The 27,685-nt window shown below is 31.0% G+C and overlaps 1 protein-coding gene across 6 annotated transcripts in view; it reads left to right on the forward strand.

The window, feature by feature from the left end:
* rdx (BTB/POZ and MATH domain-containing protein rdx) overlaps positions 1–27,685 on the forward strand; it is an 85,823-nt gene that overhangs the window by 34,973 nt on the left and 23,165 nt on the right. For 4 of the 6 annotated variants that reach the window (XM_067288486.1, XM_067288491.1, XM_067288489.1 and 1 more), the window contains one exon: positions 8,662–8,771. In XM_067288486.1, the coding sequence (XP_067144587.1) occupies positions 8,662–8,771 (110 nt within the window). Of the gene's footprint in view, positions 1–7,253; positions 7,677–8,661; positions 8,772–25,930; positions 26,080–26,183; positions 26,273–27,685 lie in introns of those variants that run through there. The other 2 variants (XM_067288490.1, XM_067288492.1) reach the window with 2 other exon arrangements.

Here is a 27,685-nt window from a genome sequence, read left to right on the forward strand (position 1 = left end):
GTCAAGGACAGAGTTCTAGATTTACTCCACACTGTATTTACGTTAGCGTTTACCTTTTCACTAGATACTTTTGTTAGGGGTAGTGTTTCTCAAGGACAAGCTAAGATGGAACGGGCTACCCGTTTGAGTAGCGAGAATGTTTAGGCGATAAAATCACCGGACGCAACGTCAAAGAAGGAAAACAACACATCAGTTTATAGTATATTATTTATTCCGGTTTTTAATTTTAATGCGTCAGTCGCTCACGCGATTAGGAGAAATACAAAATGGTCGGTATGACCGTGCGCATTCCATTGATTCAGGACAGATATAGGTCGCGTGCGATGTGTCCGTTATTAACAATAGCTAGACGCGCGGGAAATTGTCCGGTTATGTTACCCTATATTTGGGCCAAGGTTTGTCATCTTGTCAATGTTTGGAAACAACGTAGGTGGCGCATGGTGTTTCCAGTTACTAAGCAACTCGAACGCACAAGATAGCGCATCAGGTGTGACGATTGATTGGCAGGGATGCTAAAAACCGCATTGCCTTGACCTCCCTCTCTTTCTCTCTCTCCCACCCCCTCTCCGCAGAACGTCCTTGAATAAAAGATGAAAAAAATCCTAATAATCGCTTATCCGGTACGTGATCTCATATCCGGACAGCTGTTGAAAGTTTCTCTCCTTTCAAAGAATTAATGAAATTATGGAATGATACATAATAAACTTGATAGTGAATTCTGTAATGATCGATTCTAACTATTCGCTAAACAATTGCAAGCCAAATTTTGGAACGTTCTATGCGTAGACCAGAATACGCACAGATGGGAAACTTCCTGCTCTTTCAGCAGGATTTTAAAGTCACGTGACACACCTAAACCAATCGGAATGTAAGATATGAATCATTTGTTTCACAAAGCACCGCGATCAAATTTTCGTGACGTCATTATAGGAAACTGCTCTGCCTGTTGTCAATAGTGTTTTGAAAGAAAGAGAAAAGAAATCATATATATTAAAATAATTTTTGCTATTAAAATATTTCCGCTGCTTTATTCCTTCTATTTCATAAGCATTTTATATCTGTTATGATTTAAGAGTGAAATTTAAAATAATCAAATCGAAAAATACCTTAATGTCTTTTTTTTTGTTAAACATAAATTTGTTTTAACAGTTTAAAAGTAAAAAGTTAAAGAGCATCACCGAAACACACCGTTTAAATTATTAACAATTTTTTTCTAGTGTTGTCTGTTAAAATATTGGTCAAAATTAGTATTACATATACAGTATTTCCGAAATTTCTAATATATTCTCGTTAATTTATAAACTTATATAATAAGAAATAAATAAATGTATATAAAAGAAAAAAAATGGCAGAGAAGCGTAATTGATATTGTCAAAATACTGTGTATCTACTTTCTGTATATCAAATACTTAGTTTCAAATGTCATGACACTTTCCGTCACCGGTGAGGGAGAAGAGAGAGGGTGACACCGAGAATCGATGAATCACGAAATTTTTGAACAAGTGATCGAAGCCACCCTCTCTACTTTTATTATTAAGTATGTAACATTATACGAGTACATTAGTTTTAAAGTATTTAGTAATATGTATTAAATTGTAAATGGAATACAATTATTCACTAAAGATATGATATATATTATTAGAAAAATGATTGCTCTTAATTAACTTGAGATATTTCAAGGGAAATCAAATAGCAAGTCTAATCTGTCCTATTGATGCAATACTAAAATAACTATACATTCTTCAATGCAAACTGCGCGATTATTTCTTACTGGGGTTTAATTGTTTAATTTAATTTTTCTGTAAATAAAATATTCGGAAGATAATTTCTTTACTTCGATTTTTCTGATTTTAAGGAGAAATGGCGGATTTTCGTGTAAGCAAATTTTACAATTATTGATGTAGAATTCTTCAAAATATTCCATCCTGATAAATAGATAAGTACTTGCTATTAGTTGATAGTTTTCAGTATTTGTTAAACTCGTATACGTGGACTGTTTAGATTTCTCTCTTATCGTGATATTTACTTTCGATCACGAGACAATTTCTTGTCTTAGCAGTTTCCAGTCTGGAGGATTTAGTGGAAAACGTTCGATCGAAATTTGTACGAGTAAATCTTTATTTTGTCACGGAGCGTCACAATGCATGGTGATTTCATTTTTCTACATCATGACTGGGTGACTTCATTTTCTTAGTCTTTTCTTGGAACATTAGGTTTATCATAGTCATGTCGACTAATTATTTCATTAAATTCTAATTTTTCTAAAATGACTGAACTTTAGAATTGTCGTCAAACGTGCAAGTTATTGTAGGTCGACCAGTGTCGAGAGATAATATCGTACTATTCATTTTATATCTAGAGCTTGAATTAGTTCAAATGTGGATTCTTATTTGTATCAATTGCTAAGTTGTTTACACAGTTACTTCTTGTAATATCAGAAGTGAAAACATTGTTATCTTAAAATACCGTCATTAACTATTTACATTTATTAAATAAATATATTAGAACGAGTGTACTTTTGGTTAAAGCAGAAATTAAGATTTTTATCAATTCATTGAGCGATTTGTCTTGTATATGATTACGAACAGAACATTAAAGTAGAAAAATTCGGACACACTTTAACATTTTGAGTGTCATCAGTATTCTATTTTTATACACCGATAAAAATATTCGTACGTAAAAGCGCAGTGCTTTGTTTTTTAGATTTACCATTTGGTGTATTTTTTTTTTTTTACTTGAAAAGTTTTTGGTATTAATAAATTACAAAAGAAAAATTGGCTATGGCAATCAAACTGATAGGGATTTAAAGTACTGTGTGTGACAACTCCTACTGAAACAAATTGAGAGAATTTGATTAGCAAAAATAAAGGATAATTTCCAAAAATAAGGACTATTTTATTTTAAAAAAGTGTTTTAATCATAATTCACTAATTTACGTGCCCGTTGAAAAAATTTTGTTGAAAAAGTATGGTTTAAGCGATATTTTGAACGTAATTTTGTCATGTGTATTTGATAATTTGCGTTTATACTAATAAACTATTGTTATTTTTCGATATAAGAGACTCGGATTCGATCCTTGATCTCCAGAATAGGGTTTTATCCCGAGAAAAAATCCGGGCGAAAGACTCCTCCGGGAATTTTTCGGGGTGGTCTGTCTAGGATTTGTCGGCCCCATCCCTTATCACCCGGCGCTCTATTGTTGGCCTGGCCGAACCCATGGTTCTTTTTATTATTATTATTTTTTAAGACACTCTTAACGGGGTCTTTTTAAGCCAACCGTGCCCACTGGGCAAAAAGTTAATAAATTAAGCGATTCTTCTGTTTGTTTTAATTTAATAATTGTTTATATTGGATGTTTTGTTGTTTTAAACTGGGACAATTGATTATAGAATGGTATAAATAATAACGGATTTAATTTTGCCATATTAAAAATATAAATTTATTCAGAATGTTGTTATACATACATATTGATTCGAGTCAGTTTAGGCCGAAATGAGAAAATCATTCATTTTTAATTAATTTTCATTAATTAATAAATAATACAAATTTTTTATAATTACTATTTTGTAATATATTTTGAAAATTTGAATATTAACTGTAAAAATATTGGCAAATATTATTTTACGTAGTGAATATTAATAAAATTTCTGGCATAAATAAATAACGTTTGATAATTTGAGTACCGAAAAACGTATTGATCGATATTATCGTCGGATGTTTGCAATTTGGTTTCTTTTTAATGTTATATATTACTGTATATAAAATGCTCTTAATATAGCGAAGAAAACAGGGGCGAATACATCGATGATTATTTTAAATGATTAAATTCCAAACGAACATAAGCATTCTTTTTCATCTGTGGTGTAACAGATACAAAACTCTTGATAATTATCTACAGTGATTGCTGAAACTACAGATTCTCAGCAAAAATAAGATATACATTTGTCTTCAGCACGGAAATTTTTCTGAATATCTTATCCCGATATCATTTCTATAAATTTAAAATTATAGAAATGGGAAATTTACATAACAATAAAACTTTTTATGATTTGATCTATTATTTAGAAAAAATCCAGTTTAAAACAGGAGTCTAATATATCAGTACTTTTTTTCTATTTATTAGCGAGGTTGAGGCCGAAGTTTTAAACGCGAAAACGTGTACGTCGGACGTTCAGCGCCGCCTTCCTGTAAGCCTAGAAGTTTGACAATGGCGTTTGGAACGTCGGTGGAATCATGCTCGACGTTTCAAACGCCATTGTCAAACTTCTAGGCTTACAGGAAGGCGGCGCTGAACGTCCGACGTACACGTTTTCGCGTTTAAAACTTCGGCCTCAACCTCGCTATTCCCTTACATATCTGTACGAACTCTTCTATGTCTAATGCTTTAGTTTAAAACCAAGAAAGTCATCTGTTAATTGACTTGATGTCCTTTTAACAGAATTTATTTAAACCTTAACTTTTCTCCATTCTTTTTGGAAAACTGGTTATTTTTCAGTTCGATTTCGCGGATAGATCATTAGTTAATATAAAAGTAAAATGCAATTTTTACATGTATGATGTGGTGTGAGCTATAATATTAATGGAATTATAAGGTAGAAAAATCGTTATAGTCACTTCCTTTATACACTAGAGGGACGAAAATTACGTAGACAGTGCGTGAGCGTAAGAGCTTAGCTTTAGCTTGTACTGTACGTACGACCACGTGGGATGACAAAGCGAGTTATTTAAAGCGAGTGCACGAGTACCGTCGCATTTGCTCTGACGCGTGGTGGGCAGAGCTAACGTTACCGTGGTCGAGGTAAGATATACCGGTTAGAAGAGGAAGATTATATTCTGTACGTCGGTTCACTTTCTCTGTCTTTGGGTCGTACGACTGGCGAAGAAAATAGATTTCTTGTGGGATAATTTATCCCGGATTCTGGAAGAAAACGAATGTAAACTCAATCAGGTTGAACGGAAACGACTGGGATAGAGAAACATAACTTTTTCTATTGACTAATGCGATTCATTAAATCGTATTTTTTGTCCTTAAATCCAAATTACTAAAAATAGATTTTCGGCCCGGTTTTCCATTGCCGCGAACCGCGCGTAGATCGATTGGAGGACGAGCCGTCTTATCGATCGTTCTTTGTGTAGATAAGCTCGTAGAAAAAATTATGCTAGGAAACAAATTTTTTGTGCGCGCGCGCGGCTGTACCAATTAGTTGCACGTCCAAGGTCAAAGCCTACGGATGCTTAATTTATTTATATTTCGATTTTTCAAATTAATTTAAAATATTTTTCTTTTGGTTGTGTTTCTTTTCCAGAAGCGCACTACAAAAGCTCGTGTTGTTTTTCTTTTATAACATAAAAACCCTCACCAACGCTTCGCAGCAGAAATTGCAACGTGGTTCCAAAGTACGACTATCCTTAAAAAAACAGAAAACAATTACAACTGCATACATTGGATATTCCGGCTAGCTAGGTCACAGGCGATCCTAATAGTTTTTCCCCTATGTCCAACTTTCATCAACATGCAACGAGTGTTCCAAGTGTAGCATTTAGTCATTTTAATTATAAATATAGTAACCTCCAGCTACTTTCTCTTTTTACTATTGGAGAAAACACTTTGGTCAAATTGATCCGGATCTTATCTCAATTTTTCATCTGGCTTCTGGATCCGTGATCGAAAGTGCGCTATCTCGTTGACGTTAAAGACGATGCACCGAAGTGACCATCCTTGGCTCGGCTCAGGTATGGCGTAACGATTTCGAATTTTTGCCGATGGAATCGAATTTCGGCCGGACGAAGATGCCGGGCGTTTTGTAATGCCCGTAAGTAGAGCCGACAACTTAACCCACATGACTTCGCGAGCGTATCCACTGACCCAATACGGAGGACGTGACCTTAATGGCGTTTGGTGTCGCACCCTGTCGAAAATTCTCTTTACCCGAAGGTTTTTTTTTATCGTGCAAATTCCTACCCTCCGAAAGAAAAGAAAGGTGCGTTTTTCCGAACGCGCCCCTTCTCAGTATATCGAGCAGGCGGCCATCTGTCAAGTTTATTCGTTTATTTCGGTCCCATCTCTGTCCCGGGACGACATGCCTCCGAAACCATCCAGTTAGTCGGGTCGACATCTGGGCCGAGTCTCCTCGTTACTCCGGAGCGTAACCTACATTCGGAAGGTTGACCTGGATTTGTGCATTCCTCCTCCTTCCCGCGGAGGAGAAATGAACCCGTCCGTTTCGCTATCGCGTCGTTTTTGTCCTGCCTGTCCGAAGAGTGATCGAACGCCCGGACGTTTTCTTTAGCTGCGATATAGACCACCCGCTTCCAGCCCGCGGCTTCGTCCTTCGACTAATTTTTTTTCTTTTTCTTTTTAACGAGTCGTAGGGGTGAGAGGTCAAGGACGAGTGCCGCTCCTGCTGATAAGAGTTTGGTTTATCTCCGCAGTCCGACGCGTGGTTCTTTTTGTGATGAAGCAGAGAACTATTTGACCTCGTGGCGAAGAGAAGAAAGCTGGCAGAAGACTGCTGCTATTTCCGTCTTCATAAACAGGTTTCGACATCGACCTCAGTTCGTTGCACATAAAGGGGTTAATTACCTGTATATCGGTGGTGGCCAATGTAAAATCGTGTTCGTTCGTAGGGGCCAAACGAAAATGTGACTTTGAAACTGCCTTCGCAGCCGCCTTATTGACGATCGGCGCCGGGTCAAGGACGCAGACTAGTGCCATCTAGTGTCATCGCATTTTACTATCGATTATATTTAATAGCATCTGCTCGTCTAGTTGCGCTCGTTTCAACCCATCCTTCGAATTTTCTAAATTTTACAATCCGTCGCACAGCCCGCGTACTATTTAGTTCGGGTCACCCGGAAATCGTCAAATGGCGAAAGTGATGACGTCAGATTTTCTTCCCGGAATAAACGGCGGACCCACCGGGTTCGTTGCACTCGTCGTTCGAATATCTTCGATAGCCAGAGTAGGAAGTGGTTTTTCTCGTCCAATCTATGCCATTGTCCTAACTTATTTAGGCTTAATGCTAGATAGAATCAAAGTCGTCCAAATTTTTCCTATTCATCTGGGTCGGTCGTTGAGCTTTCTCTCCGTCCCGGAGTAGATTAGGTTAGTTTTTCCGAAGCGCCATCTGGAGATAAGTCCCATTTTTTTTTTTCTTCCTCCTGCCCGACAGATGGGCTTTGGGGAAGGGGAGGCGACCTAGGTGAACGGCCTGTAAAGAGTGGGGGGAATTTTTATATTTTTTTCATTCATTGACCTCCTCGAACGCTTTCTACCGGCTAAAATTATCTTCTCTCATTTTTGTTCGGTGTTGCCACCCTGGATACATCCTTTGACGTCACGTTTTTGGGGGTTGGTAGCCGCGTGACGTGTATTCCGGTAAGCGGGACGGCATTGTTAGCAGTCCCCGCTCTCGGAGAGCATTGACACTACGCTCAGATCGTTCAACCCCAGTCATTCGGTGACAGGTCACACGGTGTCAGAACCGACTGGTGTGCGCTTTGGTCAGTGCTTGGAGGTTGCTGACTTCACTTTGCCTCTAAGTGTCGGACGAGTTATGTAGTCGAGGGCGTTCGGCCCCGTATAGGTGACTGTGGATTATTCACATTTGTTTCTTTCGACGTCTTTGTTTCCGACAAGCTGGCCACCGGCAATCTGTCAGAGAACCTTGTGCCAGGTAGGATCCCGAAATTTAATAATAATAAGGTCGGGTGTCTTTATGTCTGAAGGTTGCTTTTAGGTCTGATCGATATACTTTCTTAATGATCCGGCTTTGTTTTGGAATTGGAAATTTCGACGTAGCGCCCTTTATTGATGGAAAGTAACTTTCATAATTAGTTAAATTAGCCCGCTTGGAAATGTTTTTTCCCCCTTGTTTTTCCTGGATAAAATCCAGAAATCGGAATGTAAAAAAAAAAAGATTTAACGCTGTTTACTTTTGATATCAAATTATTATGGTATTAAAGGAAACGAAACTTGTAATCCCCGTGTAAAAATCTTTTAGGGTTTTATTAGCTACTGTAAGGCTAATTTGTGGAGTTACTTTAATAATTAAAGGCCATTGCTCTGATTTTTGGAAATGAAATTTGTTTAAGGAGCTTTTAAGTGCTCGCGTGTAATATAAACTATGTAAGTCGTTGGTAAGTTAATATTCAGTGTTTAGTGATTTAAAGTCTAATTTAAAAAGTTTAATGTTTTTTTTTCTAATGAGTAAACAGCATAATTGGTTTTTACATTGAGATTGTAATTATTAAGCTTTCATTTGAATTAATCTTCCATTTTTGTATATCTGTTTATTTATTTTACTCTTGAAACACTCAATATTTTATAGTATATTCAAGTATTTTAATTTCTGCTTTTGGTATTTTTTACATATTGGTTTCACATTTTTTAAGCAATAATTAATTTAGCACTTTTAATTGCTAACAAAACTAGTTTAATGGATGATGACAATTAGCTATTTTATATATATATAAAATTATATTTTGTGTAAAAACGATAATGAATCAGTTTCCGATTACCGCAAAACTTTGTTTTTGATCGACATTTTTTATCATAATAAAAAATTATTAGTGAAATAATAGTAGTATTCAGAGAATTATATATCCTATTCAGTATGAAAGTGATGATTTATTTTTCATTTTGAATTTATTTTGTTTCAGAACGTGTTGCAAGGGAGGATTGTCAGAGAATGGCTGTATCAAGAGTTCCTTCTCCTCCACCAGCTAATGAAATAAGTACGCCTGTTGCAGAAAGCTGGTGTTATACACAGGTAAATAATTAGTATTTTTATTATGATATAAGAGCCATTTTCTTTGAAAGTGGTCTATTTTATATTATAAGGAGATATTTAAGGGTTTGTATTTGAATGGTTTGAAAAATATTGGTATATGTTAATATGCTCATTTTATGTTTTTTAAATATTAAATTGATTTAAGTTTATAATGTGATCATTTTTAAAGTATTAGTTAAAAGAAACTTATACTTTTGATGACCTCAAATGGACTTGCACCACTTTCGAAGTCAACAAAATTGAAAATCATACATTTATGACATATTAAATATGTAAAAAAAAAACAAAATATAAAAAGGCTTTATTTCAATATTTCTTCAGGTAATGCCATTTAAATTACTTTAATTACAACTTTTTATTAATGTGTGCCGTTTTTAATTTTTATCATTATGAGGAAGTTTTTGAAAATAGTTGTGATGTGTTGGAGGAATATAAGGTAATAGATCCATCATAATGTTGAATGATGGATGGCCTGGCACGATGATATAAAGGTGCTAATATTATATTTTCAAATTTTCACGGTCTTCCTTGTCTGGGAGATAAATCTGTTTTAAACTCTGCATTTTCATCAAATGAAGTTTTATACAACATTGTATATTGTTTGTTTTTTAAAACCCTTATTCAACATATCTTCAGCCAATTTACCTCTTCACCAGTAGTATTTTTTCGTCCTCTTAGAATTGCATTTTCTAGTGGTTTTGTCGAAACAAAATCATCTCGTTTCATTTCGTGTAAAATAAACTTATGTTTTCGGCAGTGTTGTATGATGGTATAACAATCTGTAGGAATATACACTAAATTTTTGCAGAAAGTGGACTTACACCACTTTCAAAGTAATTATATTTGTAATTTCATTAACTATGTAAATTTATATTGACAAAATGATGAAAATTTTGAAGGATTTTTTTTTAAAACTATTTATAGATAAAAAGTTCATAGCAGATTGCATTCATTGTTATCATTAACTAATGTTTCGTCAAAAATGGACTTACAGCACTTTCAAAGAAAATGGCTCATAATTTAAATAATTCTTTCAGTAGTTTTCTTAAACTGATACAAATAATTACTCTATGTCTGTGATATATGAATGTATGTATATGTTTAATGCATTTTTAGTGTTCAAACATTTTTATCTTGTTTGTTATCTTTGGATAATGATGATTTCATATAATTTTATTGTAAGAAATACTTTAATGAAAATGATTATTTAATAGAATTCTTAGCTTGTTAATTCTGTTTTTGTATTTAAAACAATTTTTGATTATATTTTGTTAGATAGTTTTTGTTAATGAAATTGAAGATTGTCTTTGTTTTTACATCTTTTGTCCTAACATTTGCACTTTATTATAACTGGATGTTTTGTACTAAATAGTTATATGGCCCTCGAATAATAATTAATTTTGTCTGTTGATAGAACTTCTAGAATATATCAAATTTGTAAGTTATGTAATATAATTAGCAGAATTTCTTTGATTTGTTGTGTAGTGCAGTTAATATATGAAATTCTGTATATTTTAACAGCATACTGTGATGACCAGAACAGTGGATTTTTAATGCTGGCATTTTTTAGTATTAATATTAGCATAACATTTAACTTTGTTGACAATTGTTCTTTGTTATTATTTACATTTTATTAGAAGAGTTCTTAGTACTCTCTCTAGTTTACACCCATGTGCTCCCTCTTGATCGTTTTCTTGTTATGCCTCTACTTTATTAATAAATTTTTAAAATTGTTGATTTTGTTGAAATATATTTAATAACATATGGTGATTGTTTTTTCTTAATCATTTTACATTATTAAATATTGTTTATTAATTAGAGAAATATAGTTTATAATTTGATTTATAGTAAGCGGTTCTTTAAAAAACTGCAGAAATAATTCCAAGTCCCATTTTTGGATAAATCTTAGTACCATGACCAATAGTAATAGATAGTATGTATAGTGTTGTAGTATTACCTGTACAGGCTATTATAAAGGCAATACTGTGTAACAAAATGTATTTAAAAATGTTATGTATTAACATTACATTGCAAGAAAATTTATTAATAAATCATATGTAATTCTTTGTACTGTATTGCACATGTTATGGACAAAGTGATTAATACAGGCATTATGAATAATGACCAACAAAATCAGGTATTGTAATAAATTTCAGTAATTTATCAAATTGACTGGTCATTATGAATACTGCTATCATCTAGTCGGGCGAAGTGATAATAATAATACGTTGAGAAGTGATCATCCGACATATGCTAGCCAATCAGCACTCAAATCTGAGTTGCACATGCGTATTGCGTTTAGTACCGAATTTGGCGGCAGTTGTGACTGTTTGTGCTCTTGACGGATTCTTCCCGGAAGGGAGTCGCCGCCCGGCCGCCGATTGTTTAACATCACTACTTATTTACTCACGGTAGTTCTTGAACACACGTATCAATATCTAGTATGTATCAATAGCTAGTGATGTTAAACATTCAGCGGGTGGCCGGCGCCTCCCCTCCGGAGGAATCTGTCAGGAGCGCAAACAGTTGCGACCACCGCCATGATGGTGCTCGTAGGTAAAATTTTACCATTTAATTAATATATTTAATAGTACTTAGTTTTAAACGATTACATGTTTTTTTAAAAATACTTTGAAATAATTCACAAAAAATAAATATTTCTAAATGAAATAAGTGGAGTTTTTTAATCAAATTAAAATGTTGCAGAATTTAAAATTTGGTACTAAACGCGATATGCACACACAACTCAAGAGTGCCGATTGGTTAGCGTATGTTGGATGGATGATCATTCCTTAATGTATTATCATCACTTTGCCCGACTAGGTGATAGCAGTATTCATAATGACTGGTCAATTTGATAAATTAATCAATATTTATCACACTGCGTGCCCTTTTTGGTCATTATTCATAATGCCCGATTAACCACTTTGTCCATAACACATACACTTTTAAATGTTTGATCTAAGTAATCTGAAAAAGACATTTGTCTTTTGTTTTAACGTCTTTGAACAGACAATACCTTCAATTTTCTATTTGGTCAAATATATCTCTTTCAGGCCAAATGGGTTCCAAAAACATCCCAAATTTGTCATCAATTACCATTTTATCTATCCCTATTAATGGAGAGAAAACACAAACACTACAAATTTCAGATTTTAGAAATTTCAAACTTCACAAAGTTTTGACTCCTAAAATTTACATATAGCATTTATGTTTTCTTCTGAAATTGCATGGAATCATTATACTCAGAAACTAGTCATTGGCTTTATTATGTGCTTTATTTTTATTAAACTAAAAACATGTTAACTTGTTCCCGATATCAACAGCAAAGCTTGTATGTACATATTCTCCACAATAGGATTGAATAGGAGAAAATAGACATTGAAATTGGCAAAAAAAATGATTGAGATGAATTTTTACTCTTAATACAATAATGCAACAAGCCCAACATTTTACAATATATATGCACATGGGTTTGAGGTAAAGTTTGGCGCAAACTGGTCAGAGGTGATGTCAAACAAAATTTGTTTGGTCGTTATAGGTTCAACCATCAACTGTGCAGTCATTGACTCAATGTCAGTCTACATTGTATCCTTCAATGACTTTCAGATTCGAGAAGTTGGATTTTTTTTAATGCAACAACTAGGAGATGCTTGTGTGAATTTGAAAGTTTGCAAGAAAGGAACACACATTGTAAACCACAAACAAGTCAAAACTTTTAAAATAACAGATTTTATCATACAATAGAATCTACTTATTGGAATCATAGATATTGTTATTAATTGTCTAGTTTTATCAGAATTAGAATTTTAAAAACACAAGCCCAATACACTTAAATTCTGATTACATTAGGTAAAGTTTTTTGGTTATAATTGCCATCATTAGTTAAATAAGCATTTAAGCTGTCTTCACGTTAATATTCAGTCTTAAGTGGTGCTTTACATATTAGTTTAAATGTGCTTACAGTACAGTAGTTTGAATAGCTGGCATTCTTACTTCCATTATATTTTAGATGAATTACTAAGACTTCATTTAGACTAGTGGGAAAATTTGTGCCAGTTGCTGTCCATTACTACTATTGCTAGTGTAAACAGCTTTGTAAGTCTATTTCCTGAAATTTCTGTAAGTTCTTGTGTGACACCTGTGCTTGCTTGTCTAAACAGGCATAACTGTACTCACACGATTTCTTGAAATACTTTGTTTTAACATTTGCTGAGTTAAACAGCGAAAGTTTAACATGTTAGAAGGCAAGAAGATAAGGAATAACACAAAAATAAAAATTTTAATATCTGTATATGAAGAAAACCCCCATATTGTGGGATGTGTGTTCTGCAAGCTATAGAAATGAAAATAAAAAACAAGAAATGTTAATTGCAAAAAACTTAATATTAATGTCAATGAAATTTCTCAAAAATTACCCAACCTAAGGAGCTAGTTTATACAGGAAGTGAAGAAAAGTGATTCTGAGACAAATGAAGTTTTTATATCTCCTTGACTCAATTTTTCTACATTAAATGTTCAGTAGATAATTTTAGGCACTATAGACATTCTCATACTCAATATGAAACAAATATGCTAGATTAGGGATGGGCATCCTTGTATAGCATATGTCATTGGCATGTCATGTGGGCACCCCTGTCTAGCATAAAAATCATTGGTGTGCCATGTTTGGCAGCCCAATGGCTTTTTCTGGCATACAATCCAGGGCCCATCCTAAAAAAATAAATATTTAACATTTTTTTATATATTTTTTTCTTTTTTAAAGAATTTATCAGGTTACCATGGTGTGTGTGTGTGTATATATATGTGTGAATTTTTGATTATTTGTAAAGGTTCTCTCAATGTTTATGATACAAAATAATAATATGCTTCCAAAAATTTCAGTTGGCTTTTGAGAAAATTTGCGTTATAGATTCTGGCATGCACACTTAAGAAGAGTGGCCATTCCTGCACTAAACAGGATTAATGACTTCACCTTTTATTGTGATTTAAATGTTTTTTGGGACATCTTTTCCATCTTCAAAATCCTAACAGAGTGGAACATTATAAAATGAATCGTAGATTCTAATTTGAATCTTGTTCCATTCTGTTTGAATTCTAAAGATGGGACTAGTTGTCCTGAAAAACATTTAAATAATATAAAAAGTGGATTACTTAAATATTGTCTAGCATCTTTGTTTCTCTGAATTTTACATGGTCATGTCATCTATGTACATGCTTCTTTTTTATTTTACATAGTAATGGTTACATAGAACTAATAATGCTACTGCAATATGAATGTGTATTATTGGCATCATGTTGTATAATATAGTAAGGAAAAACTCAACTCTCAACAAATAACTGTTACAAATCTGAGTTGCTGATAGTGTAAACCAGTGGTTCTCAACTGGGGTCCACAGAAAAAAATACTGAATTGGGGTTCACTGTGATATTTTAGTTGTCTATATGGTAATTCTACTTCAGAACAATTGTTTTACTGAGAATTAAATTTCTACAGTATATATATTGTTAATTTCTTTATTACTCATTTCTTGCATAAGGGTTAAAATATAAATTATTTAAAATATTGAATATGTATACGACATATATATCTCATTGACAAAGGTCAGAGATTATAAAACCGGGGTCTATTAGGAGAATCTTATACCATCAGCGTCATGTCACTTGACAGTGATATTTCTGAACTTTTGCGTCAGTTTGTTCCAGATCTTGAAGATTAGGGAGGGAGGGAGGCTATAAACTTTATGGTCTCCCTCCAGTATAAAGCTAATCAATTTATTTTAACCCTAACCTTCAGTTCTGTGCAAAACTCCATCTTGACAAGGTAAGAGGTGTTAAAAGTGCTAGTTCATAAATACAGTAGTTACTTTTTCTGAAATTCAGAGCTTCAGTATTAAAATATTTTTCCAATTTGAAACAATGTAATGAAAAAAATAAAGGTTTTTTTTCTGTGCAATGTCTAGGGGGGTCCATAAAAAAATTAAGAGGAAAAGGGATCCCTGGATAAAAAAAGGTTGGTGTAAACAGTTTTGCAATAATTCAGAAGGCAGAAATTGTGTGAATCTTCCAATAGATAATCATGACAATTATTGTTAGTAGTGTAATCCACGTCGAAGTTGCTTTTGTGGGATTTTCAAAAATAATTCACTAGTCTATCTGCACCTTAATAATTAATAATAATAATAATAATTGTAATAAATCAAGTTATACATTTTTCTTTTAACTAATCTTTTTGATGCCAGTTAATAAAACCAGACTTTTTATTAAGGCTTATTTACTTATCCTGCTTAATTTTATCACTTGATTATCATCATCAGCATAGGCAACTTCTAAAGTGAGTACAAACAGTTGTTGCTATATTTATTGTACTGTAATTGCTTTAATTTTAAAATCCATTATTGATACTCTCCATTTTGAGATCAGAAAATCATAAATTTGCTTAAATATCTTGTATCTGATTTATTTGTGATGTTCTCCAAATAATTTTAATAATATTTTACTGATTTTGTAATTTTAATGCCTTGATTTTAGATAAACATATTACAGGAAATCCTCATTAGTTTGAAATTCAGGGGATGAAATATTTACATCTTTGAATTATCTGAAATTTACATATTTCTGTGTAATATGCCAAATGCCATGTAACTGATGTAATTTATTAAGTAAACAGAATATGACTACTTATATAGAATGCTATTTCTATTAATTAATAATCTTATAATATAATCAAGATGAGTTAATAATAATGATGATAAGCACAGAGCCCAAATGGTTAGGAGTTGAAAGTTGAAATTTGGTATACAGTTAGGGTACGTCATGAGAATGTACACTAAGAAGGGATTTTTCAAAATTTCCCCTGCGGGGGAGAGGGAGAGGGTTAAGGATTGCCCTGAAAAACTGTTTCTCTGTACTATTTTAGATGCAGTTTTTTTTTCATTTTTGTGGGAAATTGAATGTATTTTTAGATATTTCTAAAAATTCTATAATTAGTCTTGAAAGAGGTGAGACCTGATTCTTGTACCCAGTGAAAACAGGCAAGATCAACTATAATCTAATAATCTTAATCTTCGCTATCATTACTTTTTTCCTGACCAACGCCGGGCTCATCTGCTAGTAATAATATAAACAAACTGCAGGTAAACAGCACACATCTGGTGTGCTGTTTACCTGCAGAAGAGAACCTCACAAGTTGCTAGATAGGTTTTATAAAAAGTAAAGCAGAATTCCTCAAAATGTAGCCCAAATTATTTTTAAAGTGGCTCAAAAGTAGTAGCCTAGAGTTCTACAAATATCTCAATCTGCTACTTGTAGCCCACTCTTGCAATCTCAAAATCCAGCCATATTTTGAGATAAGAGGTAGTAGATGGGTAAGTGACACTCAAAAATGTTACTGTAAAAGAAGTCATATTGAACAGATTAGAGTTGTTCTTGGTCTATTGTTCTCTTATAGAATGGAAGCACTTTGATCTAAACAAATGAGTTAACATACACATATCACAGTTCTGACAGAATTTTCATTTTGAGTTACAAAGTAGCCATATTTCAAACTAACCAAATTCCTTAACATGTAAATCTATCTGGACAGGACAAAGGTACAGTTACAAACTAATGAGATTTTGAACTATCCTAGTTCAAATTAGCGAGGATTTCTTGTATATTTAATCAAAGTTTTGAGTTGAATAATCATAACAATTGCTTTAGAATTGTGTTTTGGAAGAATATTTGCTCTAGAATCTGTCTTGGAAGTAGAAATGCATAAAATTTGAAATTAATATAAAATGGCAATATGTTTTATTCAAAGCTTTTACATTTGTTAAGAGTACTTACTGAAGTATACAGAAACATTTTAAAATAATTAAAAGTGATCATCATCAGAATTTAAGAATAATAATATGTTAATCCATATTATTATTGTTATTCCATATTGACAACTGGATTTTATTTCAAACATTTCCTTTGTTGTTCAATTTTATTAGTGAGTTTGCATTTTAGTATTTTCTTTTATAAAGTTTTAACAGTAGCCAATTGGAGTGATCTTTTGCTTGTAATGGGGCCAATATGTAACAAAAGATTGACATTACTTTTTCAAACATTGTGAGTGAAAAGAAGACACTATTTCATTTTTCTCATGCTGAAAGGCTTAAAACAATCCATCTGAACATATATCTGAAATTTGGAACATTTTTGATAATAAATCTAATGGTTTGATGTAAGCATTTCTGTTCCTTAGCAGCTTTCCACATAAATTTATTTATTTATAAAATAATTTTCCAGTTCTTTCAGATCTAAGATTTCCAAGGTTTGTATAACTTCAAATTTGATCATTATAATATTTCTCAGTCAACAATTTTGTTTTGCTACATTATGTTATGCTATTTCCTTGAAATTATGACTGCCATCTGTCAATAATCTTATTTTCAAAATGTAATGTTATAATACAACAAGTAATCATGCAAATGCAATATATGATGATTAATGTCACACTATTTATAAACTTGTAAACATAATAATCAAACATCGACAAAAAAATCTTTAAAATGCAGCTTTTTATTAACTAATCGAACGTTTTTGGCCATTTGAATGACCACCTTCAGGAATAAAAATTGAATGATTTCGATTTTCATAAAACAAAGTTTGTTAAGGAACGATTTTGAAGCTCCAAAATCAATGTTCAAAATTGTTCCATAACAAACTTCATTTTTATAAAAATTGAAATCATTCAATTTTTATTCCTGAAGGCGGTCATTCCAATGGCCGAAAACATTTGATTAGTTAATAAAAAGCTGCATTTTAAAGGTTTTTTGTCGATGTGTGATTATTATTTAACTGTAGTTTGAAAAGACAAAACAAAAAAAAAAAAAGACCGTAAGCATAACGGAAAATATCATTGCGCAAACATGCTATTATGTTAATTTTTGTGTAATGCAATTTATTTTATATTAATTTACAGAAATTGAATATATTAATGATTTTTACATATTTCACAATTTGGTTATGTGATTTGCTTAATTATTCTTAAATAAATCTATTTAAGAATAATTAAACATTAAATCAAACAAATAATTTGCATTATTCAGATTTTCTTCTGCAATATTTCTAAGATATGTGTAATGTGTGTTTTATTAATTCTGCAGGTATTCAACATTATATTTAATACATTTATAACAAATTAAGTGTAATATCAATAGTAAATTATCCATTTTGGTTTTTGCATAATTAAAATCTATTAAATTATATTAGATGTAAATGAAAGTATGTAATGTAATTCTAAGTTATTTTTCCTTGAATTTTATAGGGTTATAATTTTGTATTTGCTAATATATCTGTGTGCTTGATTTTATTTTCTAATTTTTATAAATACAAATATTCTAAATAATTTGAACTATTATTATTAAAATAATAATAAATTATGTGATTCATGACTATTTTTAGATTAATAATATAAAACTGCTATTTCAGCTAAATTACAATTTTGGTGTATGTTTTCTGTTTTGAGAAAGAGTAAATGTGGCTAATTTTAAACAAATTTTGCCAGGTTTTTACATTCATTATAATTAGCATTTTATATTAAATAATAATTTCTATTAGTTTCTAATTAAAATAACATGTAATGCTAATTATATACTTAGAATCTATGACATCCTTGTATTAAGACATTAAATTACTTAAATTTTTCAAAGATCAAATAGTTTTATTAGTGCAAATAAGGTTTTAACAATTAGATAAAGATGAAAATATTTCCTCTTAATGTTCTTGTTCATATTGCTATCCTTGGCCCAAAAACCTACATTTAGGTATGGGGAGATAGTTTCCCTTGGATTATAAATTTGACAATTTAATCATATTGCAGATGAACTTGACTTTTGATAATCTATCAGGAGGTGAAATATATTGAACAATTTTCTAAAGTTAAAACAATTAATGAAATTTAACCTTTATTCATTTGCGATGATAATGAATGTTACATAGGCTTAACTATTGTATTTATTATTATTTAACAGAAAAAATAATCTTTTTGCTATTTATTTTATGCTATGTAACTGTATAAAGTCCTTGGGTAGTATTCAGAGATTTCCTATTCTATGAATAGTTTAACCTTGGCAACCAATCAATTTGAAACTAGATATATACTGTTAGAAATCTTAATTTGAAAATATTTTTTATTATGGATTCATAATATATCCAAAAGATGTATAAACAAATCTGTTATATCTATTTTAAATTAAAATAATGTATATTATTTTTACTGATTCTTAATAATACGATATTACAGTAATATGTATTTTTCAATAAACCTTTTGTTATATATTGCAACAGAACAAGATCGTTTTTTCATCGCTTAAATTTATTTTCTTCTTTTTGTAAATTCAAAATTTTTGACATTTGTTCATAAAAAGTTCCAACAATTTAAAAAGCATACAAAAATTAATTTTCTATTTTAGGTGATTTAACCTTATTATATATTTCTATGAATGTAGTTTGTGTGTGTGTGTGTACGTGTGTGTGTGTACATATATAAAATTTATTTCCTACTATGATTAGATTTTATTTGAATATAATTTGATTATACATTTAAAAATATTGATATTTTGTTTCTGGTAATTTAATTTAATGTGAGATTTCAGATAACTAATTTTAAAAATTTTCGAGTTTCATTTACATATCAGATTGTATGACCAATTTAATAAATTTAGATTATTAGTAATTTAAATATTTTATGATACATATAATATTTCCAAAATTACGTGTGTACTTTTTTTATAATCTGTTCTTGAGAAAAAAAATTATCTGAAAGTTACTAAATTTAAACTATATGGATATATTGGCATTATATAAATGTTTTTTTTTTCTATTATTTCTAAATTTAAATATGTTAAATTTTTTAAAAAATCACTTTTTATTTTTCTTTTAAGATAGGAGAATTTTTTTCTCTAAGATGTTTTATCTTAAAAGAAAAATATAAATGAAGTAAACATGAAATGAAAAATAATATCAATAAAAAAACCTACAGACTTTTTGTAGGTTGTTTTTTATTTTTAAAATTATTAGTTTGAACATTAATTATGTAGTATTCCTTATAGATGGCATGCTATTGTTATTACTGTTTTAAATTTAGACTTTCACAGTAATTTGTTTGAACTGTGTAGTTGTTTACAATAAGTATGAAAACATGTGTCAAAATGTCAGCTTCAAATAGTTATTTGAGCATGTTTACTTTATGAATGTAAACTTGGGACAAATTCTGTATAAACTTCCAGAAACGTGTGCGTAGCACTCGGACAAAGGATGATATGTGATCTTACGACCGGCTACCTTAAAAATCCATATCGAAACATGCATTTCATCAACAGAAGATTGTGTGTGTGTTTGATGGAATATAACAGATATTGTTCATTATGACTTTTATCCTCAAACCAAACAATCACAGGGGGAGTCTATCCTACTCAGCTGCAATGTGTGCATAGACTTTCCCAAAAACAATGAGCAATTATTTAGTGTGATGTCGTCACAATGCTGGGTTGCAATTTTTAATTTATTAAATTTAAAATATATTCTCTCCACCTCAAATCAGTAGTGGCTTGCCCCTGTACATCAGATTTTTTTTTTATACCTTTGTAGTTTTTGGTTACCATAGAAAAAAAACCCTGCTGCTTTTAAAATGCATTTTTAAATTTTCCTATCATGCAAGGATCAAAAGATATAGACACATTTTTGTATAATGATATATATACCTATCCATCTTTTTGCACAGTGGATATGATTCAGAGAATGCCACATAAAAAATATCACATAAAAAAGTAAAGTACAGTCAAACCTGTTTTTATGTGCGATTTTTATTTGTGCGATTTTTTTAATGCGAATTTTTTTAATGCGAATTTTTAATTTGTGCGGTATAGTTGGCGACTAGTCTCGTGCGATTCGTCATGTCTTACGTTGACTTATTATAGCTAAATAAACTTATTATAGCATAAATGCACTTATTATAGTAATATTATTGCATGAATATGCTGAAAAATGAAATAATTTACTTTTTAAGTCAACAAAACACCACCTGGACAAAAATATGTAAAACAGACGATAGACCAGACGATGCAGTCAAGTGCTGACATCTGTTGTCAATAAATTCTATTTCGTACGGTTTTGAGTTATTTTCTATGTGAGACTTTTTTTATGCGGTCCCTGTTGACCGCATAAAAAAAAATATTTTTTAAATTGTGTTGCGAAAACTATTATTTACAGCCATTCGTGAAGTTTCGTGAGATTTTTTTTATGCGTTTTTTTTAATGCGGTCCCTATCCCCTGCATAAAAACAGGTTTGACTGTATATATAACCTGAAGAAAAATGCTTGATAGGATCCACAACTTTAATGGAACAAAAAAAAAATAAGCAATTTACAAAAGAAGCACTAGCTTTTTTTTTTATTCTAATGTCATTTATCATTAACATTATTTGTACGTAAATATAGTAAACACAAGGTAGAATAGGAAATATAACATATTAAATTAAAATTAAACTTATTTTATATTTCCTATGCTAAGCAGAAAATACTGTATATACAACAATATTTTCTGTTGTATATACAGTACTGTACTGTATTTTGAAAAGATAAATGAAGTCTTGATTTAGAAACATGTAATTTTAAAACCAATCTTTCAACAAAAATAGTATGATAGCTTTATTAAGAATAACAGAATTTTAACAAAAAGTTGTTTAAAAATTTTCAAATAAACTGTTCTTTCTCTGTAAAAAATGGATTGCATAAAAATAAACCATGTAAAAAGACAGATGGGTGTATACAGAATAGCATATAGATATAGCACATGTAGTTTACATGTGAAAATCATTCCAATGTGGTTTCGTTTCACTGTGTGATTATTTACACAATTTTGAACATTGTTGATATATCAGGATGGGAATCCACATTTTTACATGGAATCCTGATCATGTTTTAATCTCACAGGATATTAAAAGCCTTTGCACCAAATAGTTGTTCTACAAGCTGACCTACAATAACTCTGTATTGTGACATGTACACTGCTAAGCACCTTTAAACATTAAACACATGTAACATTTTAAAAGCGTACATAAATGAGCTTTACAAATGCTGTTTGGTTATTGATTTCCACTTGTACCCTGCGTACACTTTTTCACAAGATACCAGCAGTAGTCTCCCAGCTCTTTACATTATATGAATATAACTTTTACTCATTAATATTGATTTGTATCTAAGTTTTATAACACACAGCAAAGTGAAAATAGAATAGAATAAAATAAAATAACAAATTAAAAGATATGACACTTGTCTTTTCAGCCATTAGCAAATCAGTGAAGGCAGAATCCTTTTAGCAACTGACTACTAACTCTGCCTTACTTTCAAATAGCAAAAATTATTGTACTCTGTCAGATTACGGTTGCTATACATTCTTATTAAATTCTAAAGATAAATTTAATTTACATACCCAAATTTGGGTGTACTATAGATTACTCCCTATGGAATTTCAAGACTTTGATTATATATTTGAACTCAGGGGACCGAGACGAGTTCAACGATACCCTACTTTTGGGCCGGAGATGAAAAATAAAAAAGTTATCATACTTTTTTCGACGATCACGCGATGATAGGGAGTTGGCGTTGCTCTCCGCTAAGTCGGCCTCGCTATCGCGATCGGGAGTCCCGTCGCTTGCCGTTAAAATTGCCTTTAGTAGATGTTTCCCCCCTTTTTTTACTTCGTTCAAGAACTACCGTGAATCGATCACTAGTTTAGCACATGGCGACGTGTGGTGGCGCCCATACGAGAGGTCAGTCGGGCCACCATGTTCGCTGCCATAACCGAAATGGCGATCGCGCGATGATCGGAAGTTGCGTCGCTCTCTCCGCTCTCGTATCGCGTGTTTAACCCTCCGGGAGATGACCGTAGTCCGACGTCATGGTTTGCAGACTTTACCGCAAGATGGCAGTACTAGCAACTATGGTGCCGTCTTCATGAGAGCATTAAAAAAGTATGGTAAGTGAAAAAGTATGATAACTTTTTTATTTTTCGTTTCCGGTCCAAAAATCGGGTACCGTTGAACTCGTCTGGGTCCCCTGAGTTTCAATATATAATCAAAGTTTTGAAATTCCATAGGGAGTAATCTATAGTACACCCAAAAATTTATAGAAAAAAGTAAAACATCCTCACACTTTCATGTCCAATCACCAGGAAAAAATAGTCTTCCTTTATAGAGACAGCCTTTTATTAGATACTCTGTATTTGTAAAATTATGTAAAACCTGTTATAAAATGTCCTCTGTTGATAAGCTGATAATTTATTCGCTTATAAATTTGTCAAATGTAAATAATAATTTATTTTTTTATTTGAACTTCATCTGTCAGATGGATCTGAACAAACTGTTCCAAAATCTAGCAGCAATAAAGCTCAGTTTTGATTTAAAGTGCTTTAAACAATATGTTCAATTTAGGAATGTGGGGTATCAGTTTCAAGTTTCATCCGCTTAGTGCTTCCTGTGATATTAATTCTAAACAGTAATGATGATACATCATCTACATTACATTGGTAAATGCATAGATAAGTAACCTGATGTAATAAAGATTTCAATATCTGAAAACTGTGATGTGACATTCTTGCTGATTTTTCAAAATGTAGCATCAGAATTAATAAGAAATTACTTTTAATTTCTTGAAAGTATAATCATGTTGGGTAGTGTTGGTAAAATATTAAGTAATAAGAATAATAATAAACATAACAGAATAAATATTTTTGTCAATTACTTAATTGTATTGTAAAAATACAATTACGTGATTGATATAGAAATCCAACTCCGTTAATTTAAATTAATTTTTAAATATTTTTGTGTTTATGCATGATCTGTAATAAGCCCAATGGTGCCCATACTTCTCAGTTGGTAGGACAGTTGCGCATAAGTTGTAGGTTATGTGGGCCACAAATGATTGGCCTATTTCTATCATTTATAAGTGATTTGGCTGTGGGGCTGTAGTTTGGACATCACTGATTTAGCCTATAAAAGTAAATTGTTTAATTAATGTTGTATTTAGCTTGTTTTAATTTATCATTTTTGTTAAAAACTTTTTTTTGGTCAACTATTTGATTTTTTTTTTTTTTTTTTTTCAAATTTCACTATTTTAAAGTAAGAGGTTTTCTGCCATTTAGAAATATAACACTGATTTGTAAATTATAGATAATTATGAAGAGAAATAATTAGTAAATGTAATTTAATTGTTAGATTTGTTAGACAAGTAAAGGATAAACAATAGTAGTAATGTCCAAAGATGAGAATATTAGTTACACGAAAGGAATATTTCAAAGGAAAAGTTCAACATGTTTATCAGAAGGTTTGATGGAAGAACATGGCAACAGAAAATTAGGCAAGTAATAATGAAAATGGTGATGATAAAGCATGTAGTCCAAATGACAATCTAATTGAAGCTTGGATGTGTTTGGAAAATAACTGAATTGTTCTTCTATGAGAGTTAATGGAAAAAGTAAGAGTAAGAAATTATCCTCAAAAGTGGAAAGTTTGCTAGTATTGATTTATAATGAGGAGAGAGAGACTATTCAAAATTTTTTGATACCGTATAGAATGGAAACTTAGGAAAGAATTTTGGAAAAGTAGCTATATTGAACAGTTCGATTTAATGCCTAATAGAAATAGAATGGATAGAATTTATGGAAAATCACAGGGAATATCAGTTTTATTATATAATGTTTTTATGAACTTAGAGAACGTCTTTGATATTTTTAAGAATTAAAATATGGAGGTGGTTGAGAAGACGAATTTAGAGAGGTACAGTACAGTATTTGATGCCAATTAAGCTATACAAATGAACCAGAATTGATATTTCCTGTCCATGCGATAAATTATTTTAATATCAAAGTTGGTTTTCATCAAAAGTAAGCATCAAACCTGTTAACAAAATAAAATTTTTCCAGTGTTTAATAGCAAGGCTAAGTTGCTTTTCAGATTTATAATTTATACAAATAATAATTTCAAGAAAATGAATAAATTACAGTAGAGCGTCGATAAGTGGAACCAATTGGGGACTGGGGTCCTTCCAGTTAATGATTTGTTCCAGTTTCCGACTTTGTACGAAAAAATACATTAACCTGTCCGATGTTCAAATTTTTCTCCGTTGCGTATCGCTTCCTGTTGAATTTTTCTCCGTTGCGTGTCGCTTCGTGTTGAATTTTCGTCGATTTTAAGCCTAACGAAAATTTTTATAATAATCATCGAGGCTATCGTATCGTTAAAAATTATTTCTGCATTTTGTACAAACAAAATAAATATATTAAAGAATATAAAAAACATGAAAATTATACTTTAGAAGTAAATTTAGTATCAAAAACATTCGATTCAGCACGACACAGTCCGACTGAAAATCGTTCCACTTTCCGGCCATTCCACTTACCGACGTTCCACTTATCGACGCTTTACTGTATATGATTTAATTATTTCATAAAATTTTGTTTGTATAGATAATGCATATAATTGTATACCAAAAGTATATACAGGCACCCCTTGTAAACTGTGGTTTTGAAATAACATAACATCAAGAATTGAATTAACGAAAATATGAACATTTTTAATAATAATGTAATATTATTTAATATTTTGATTACACACAAATTATACTGTATTTTAAAACAAATCAAAAAAATTATATTTTCTTTATATAATAAAACATTATTTTCAATTAAATGCCCCTAAAACAATATTCTTTTTCTCTATTACTATTATTATTAATGGTATAGAACTATATTGATTATTTTATAATCATTGATCCCATCATTGAATGTAGCTTGAACTTATTTAAAGGAAAATTGGAAGCATTGTTGATAACTTACAAAGAAATTTAAGATTTGTAAAGTACAGTGAGCCAGACTTTGATTCTTAGCTCTTAAATTTTAAGAATTATGATGCTTCTTAACTAGTTTGAGACAACTTTAGGATTTTTTTCATTGCTTTTGATTTACAAAGTTTTTTTTTTATATTACAGGCATACCTTTCTAAAATGACAGGTTAGGTTCCATCTCACTACTATCAAGCAAATCTGTTTTTTTTTTTTTTTTTTCCCACAAACATACTTACACTATTATTTATTAAGTGTACAATAGTGCTAGGTCTAAAAACAGATAGAAACATATAAATAATAAATGAATGAAACCCTGAAAACTGCTTTTAGAGTAAGGCAATCACCAAAAATAATGAACATGGATATAGTTGAAAATCATTTTAAAGCATTTATTAGCAAAGCATTCCAAAAGCAAGGTATGTCTATACTTATTTTTGATGTAAAATTGAATTTATTTTTGTAAAAACATATATATAGTGTTGTGGTTATCCTTCTTCTCCTAAACCCTTATTGTCCTTAGAACCTCTGCTTTGTCAACTCCAATTTTACCAACTGTGCCATGTTTTTGGAATGTAATCCCTGTGGTTGGCAAAGGATGCCTGTATATTAGTAAGCATAACTTTTTAGTTATAATTATTATTTTTATATATAATATGTAATATGTTACAAATTGTTAGTTATTATGGCATTATAAAAAAATTTTTAAAAAATACTTTATTCTCATATATTTAATATTTATTATTTTTACTACCTAAGCAAACTTTAATATTTTAGCTAGAGAAATCAATACTTGTCTAATAATTCTTGATATGCTTGGTTTGATTTATTTCTAATACTACTTATAAATATTTTGAATTAGCCAATACGTTTTTAAATACTAGCTATCTGACAGTTTTTCTTAGAATTGAGTACTAATAAAGCATTTGACCTGGTTGATCTCTGCTAGACATTTCGTTATTATAATCTCTGTTATATTTGATTTTATCTGATTTTGATTCAGTTATCTCATGGTTGCAAAATATTTCCTGTCCAAAATATTAATTATGAGAATTCATGTAGTTTTTGGCAAAAATAATCTTTTGTTACACATTTGACTGAAGAGTAAATTTTATAAATTAGTATTGCTTACCTGCATAACCTGCATAACCGAGATTGACATTGAGGAGTATTTCATTCAGTAACATGGTAGCAGTCAATGCATTAAAATTTGTAAACAATGGGAGAAATTTATTGTTCACTCTGTAAGGCTTTTTATTTCAAAGTTATAAAATTAAATAATATTGGCTATAAAATTGTTTGTTATACTTTAAGCTGCGAATGCTAATCAAATTAAAACTATATCAATTTACGCACTAAGGACATAGTTATATGCATCTTCTATTGTAAGACAAAAATTGATCATAAGTTGTCAGATATTTGAAATGTGTTAGAAAAGTACATCAAAAGCTACAATAATTTAATAATTTATGAACCGGTGTTGTTATTTAGTTATTGTAGTGCCTATGTACAGTACATGCCTGTACTCACACATGGCATTTTATTTCATTTTGCATAATGTTTAGGCAAACAATCCAATGCCTCCCATTTTTAAATCCATTCGAATTGCAATGGATATTTCAATACTATATGATGATTGATATTTTTGAACATTTGAATTTTTATTTTAAATTGCCCTTTATTTGACAGAACATCAATGTTCACTGGAAGCAGGACTTTGGAGAGCCCAAAAACGTTAGTGAAATGAATTTTTTCCAACACTGGACCTTTGGTTTGGGGTGAGAAGAATTTAATAAGGCTTGTAAATACTAAAACATTGAATAGCTCTTGCAGATTAAATCAAGATAATTATCTTGATTTAATCTGCAAGAGCTATTCAATGTTTTAGTATTTATAAGTTGGTGGCTGAGTACTTGATTTAGGTAGTCAAACTGATCATTATTTCCAGTTGTCTTGAATGTATTAATTTATTCAAAACTGAGATCTTATTGAATACTGAAAAAAAAGGATAGAATTCCTCAAATT

The sequence above is a fragment of the Centruroides vittatus genome, unplaced genomic scaffold, assembly GCF_030686945.1.
Source record: "Centruroides vittatus isolate TY-2023 unplaced genomic scaffold, ASM3068694v2 scaffold_861, whole genome shotgun sequence".
NCBI classification, from domain to species: domain Eukaryota; kingdom Metazoa; phylum Arthropoda; class Arachnida; order Scorpiones; family Buthidae; genus Centruroides; species Centruroides vittatus.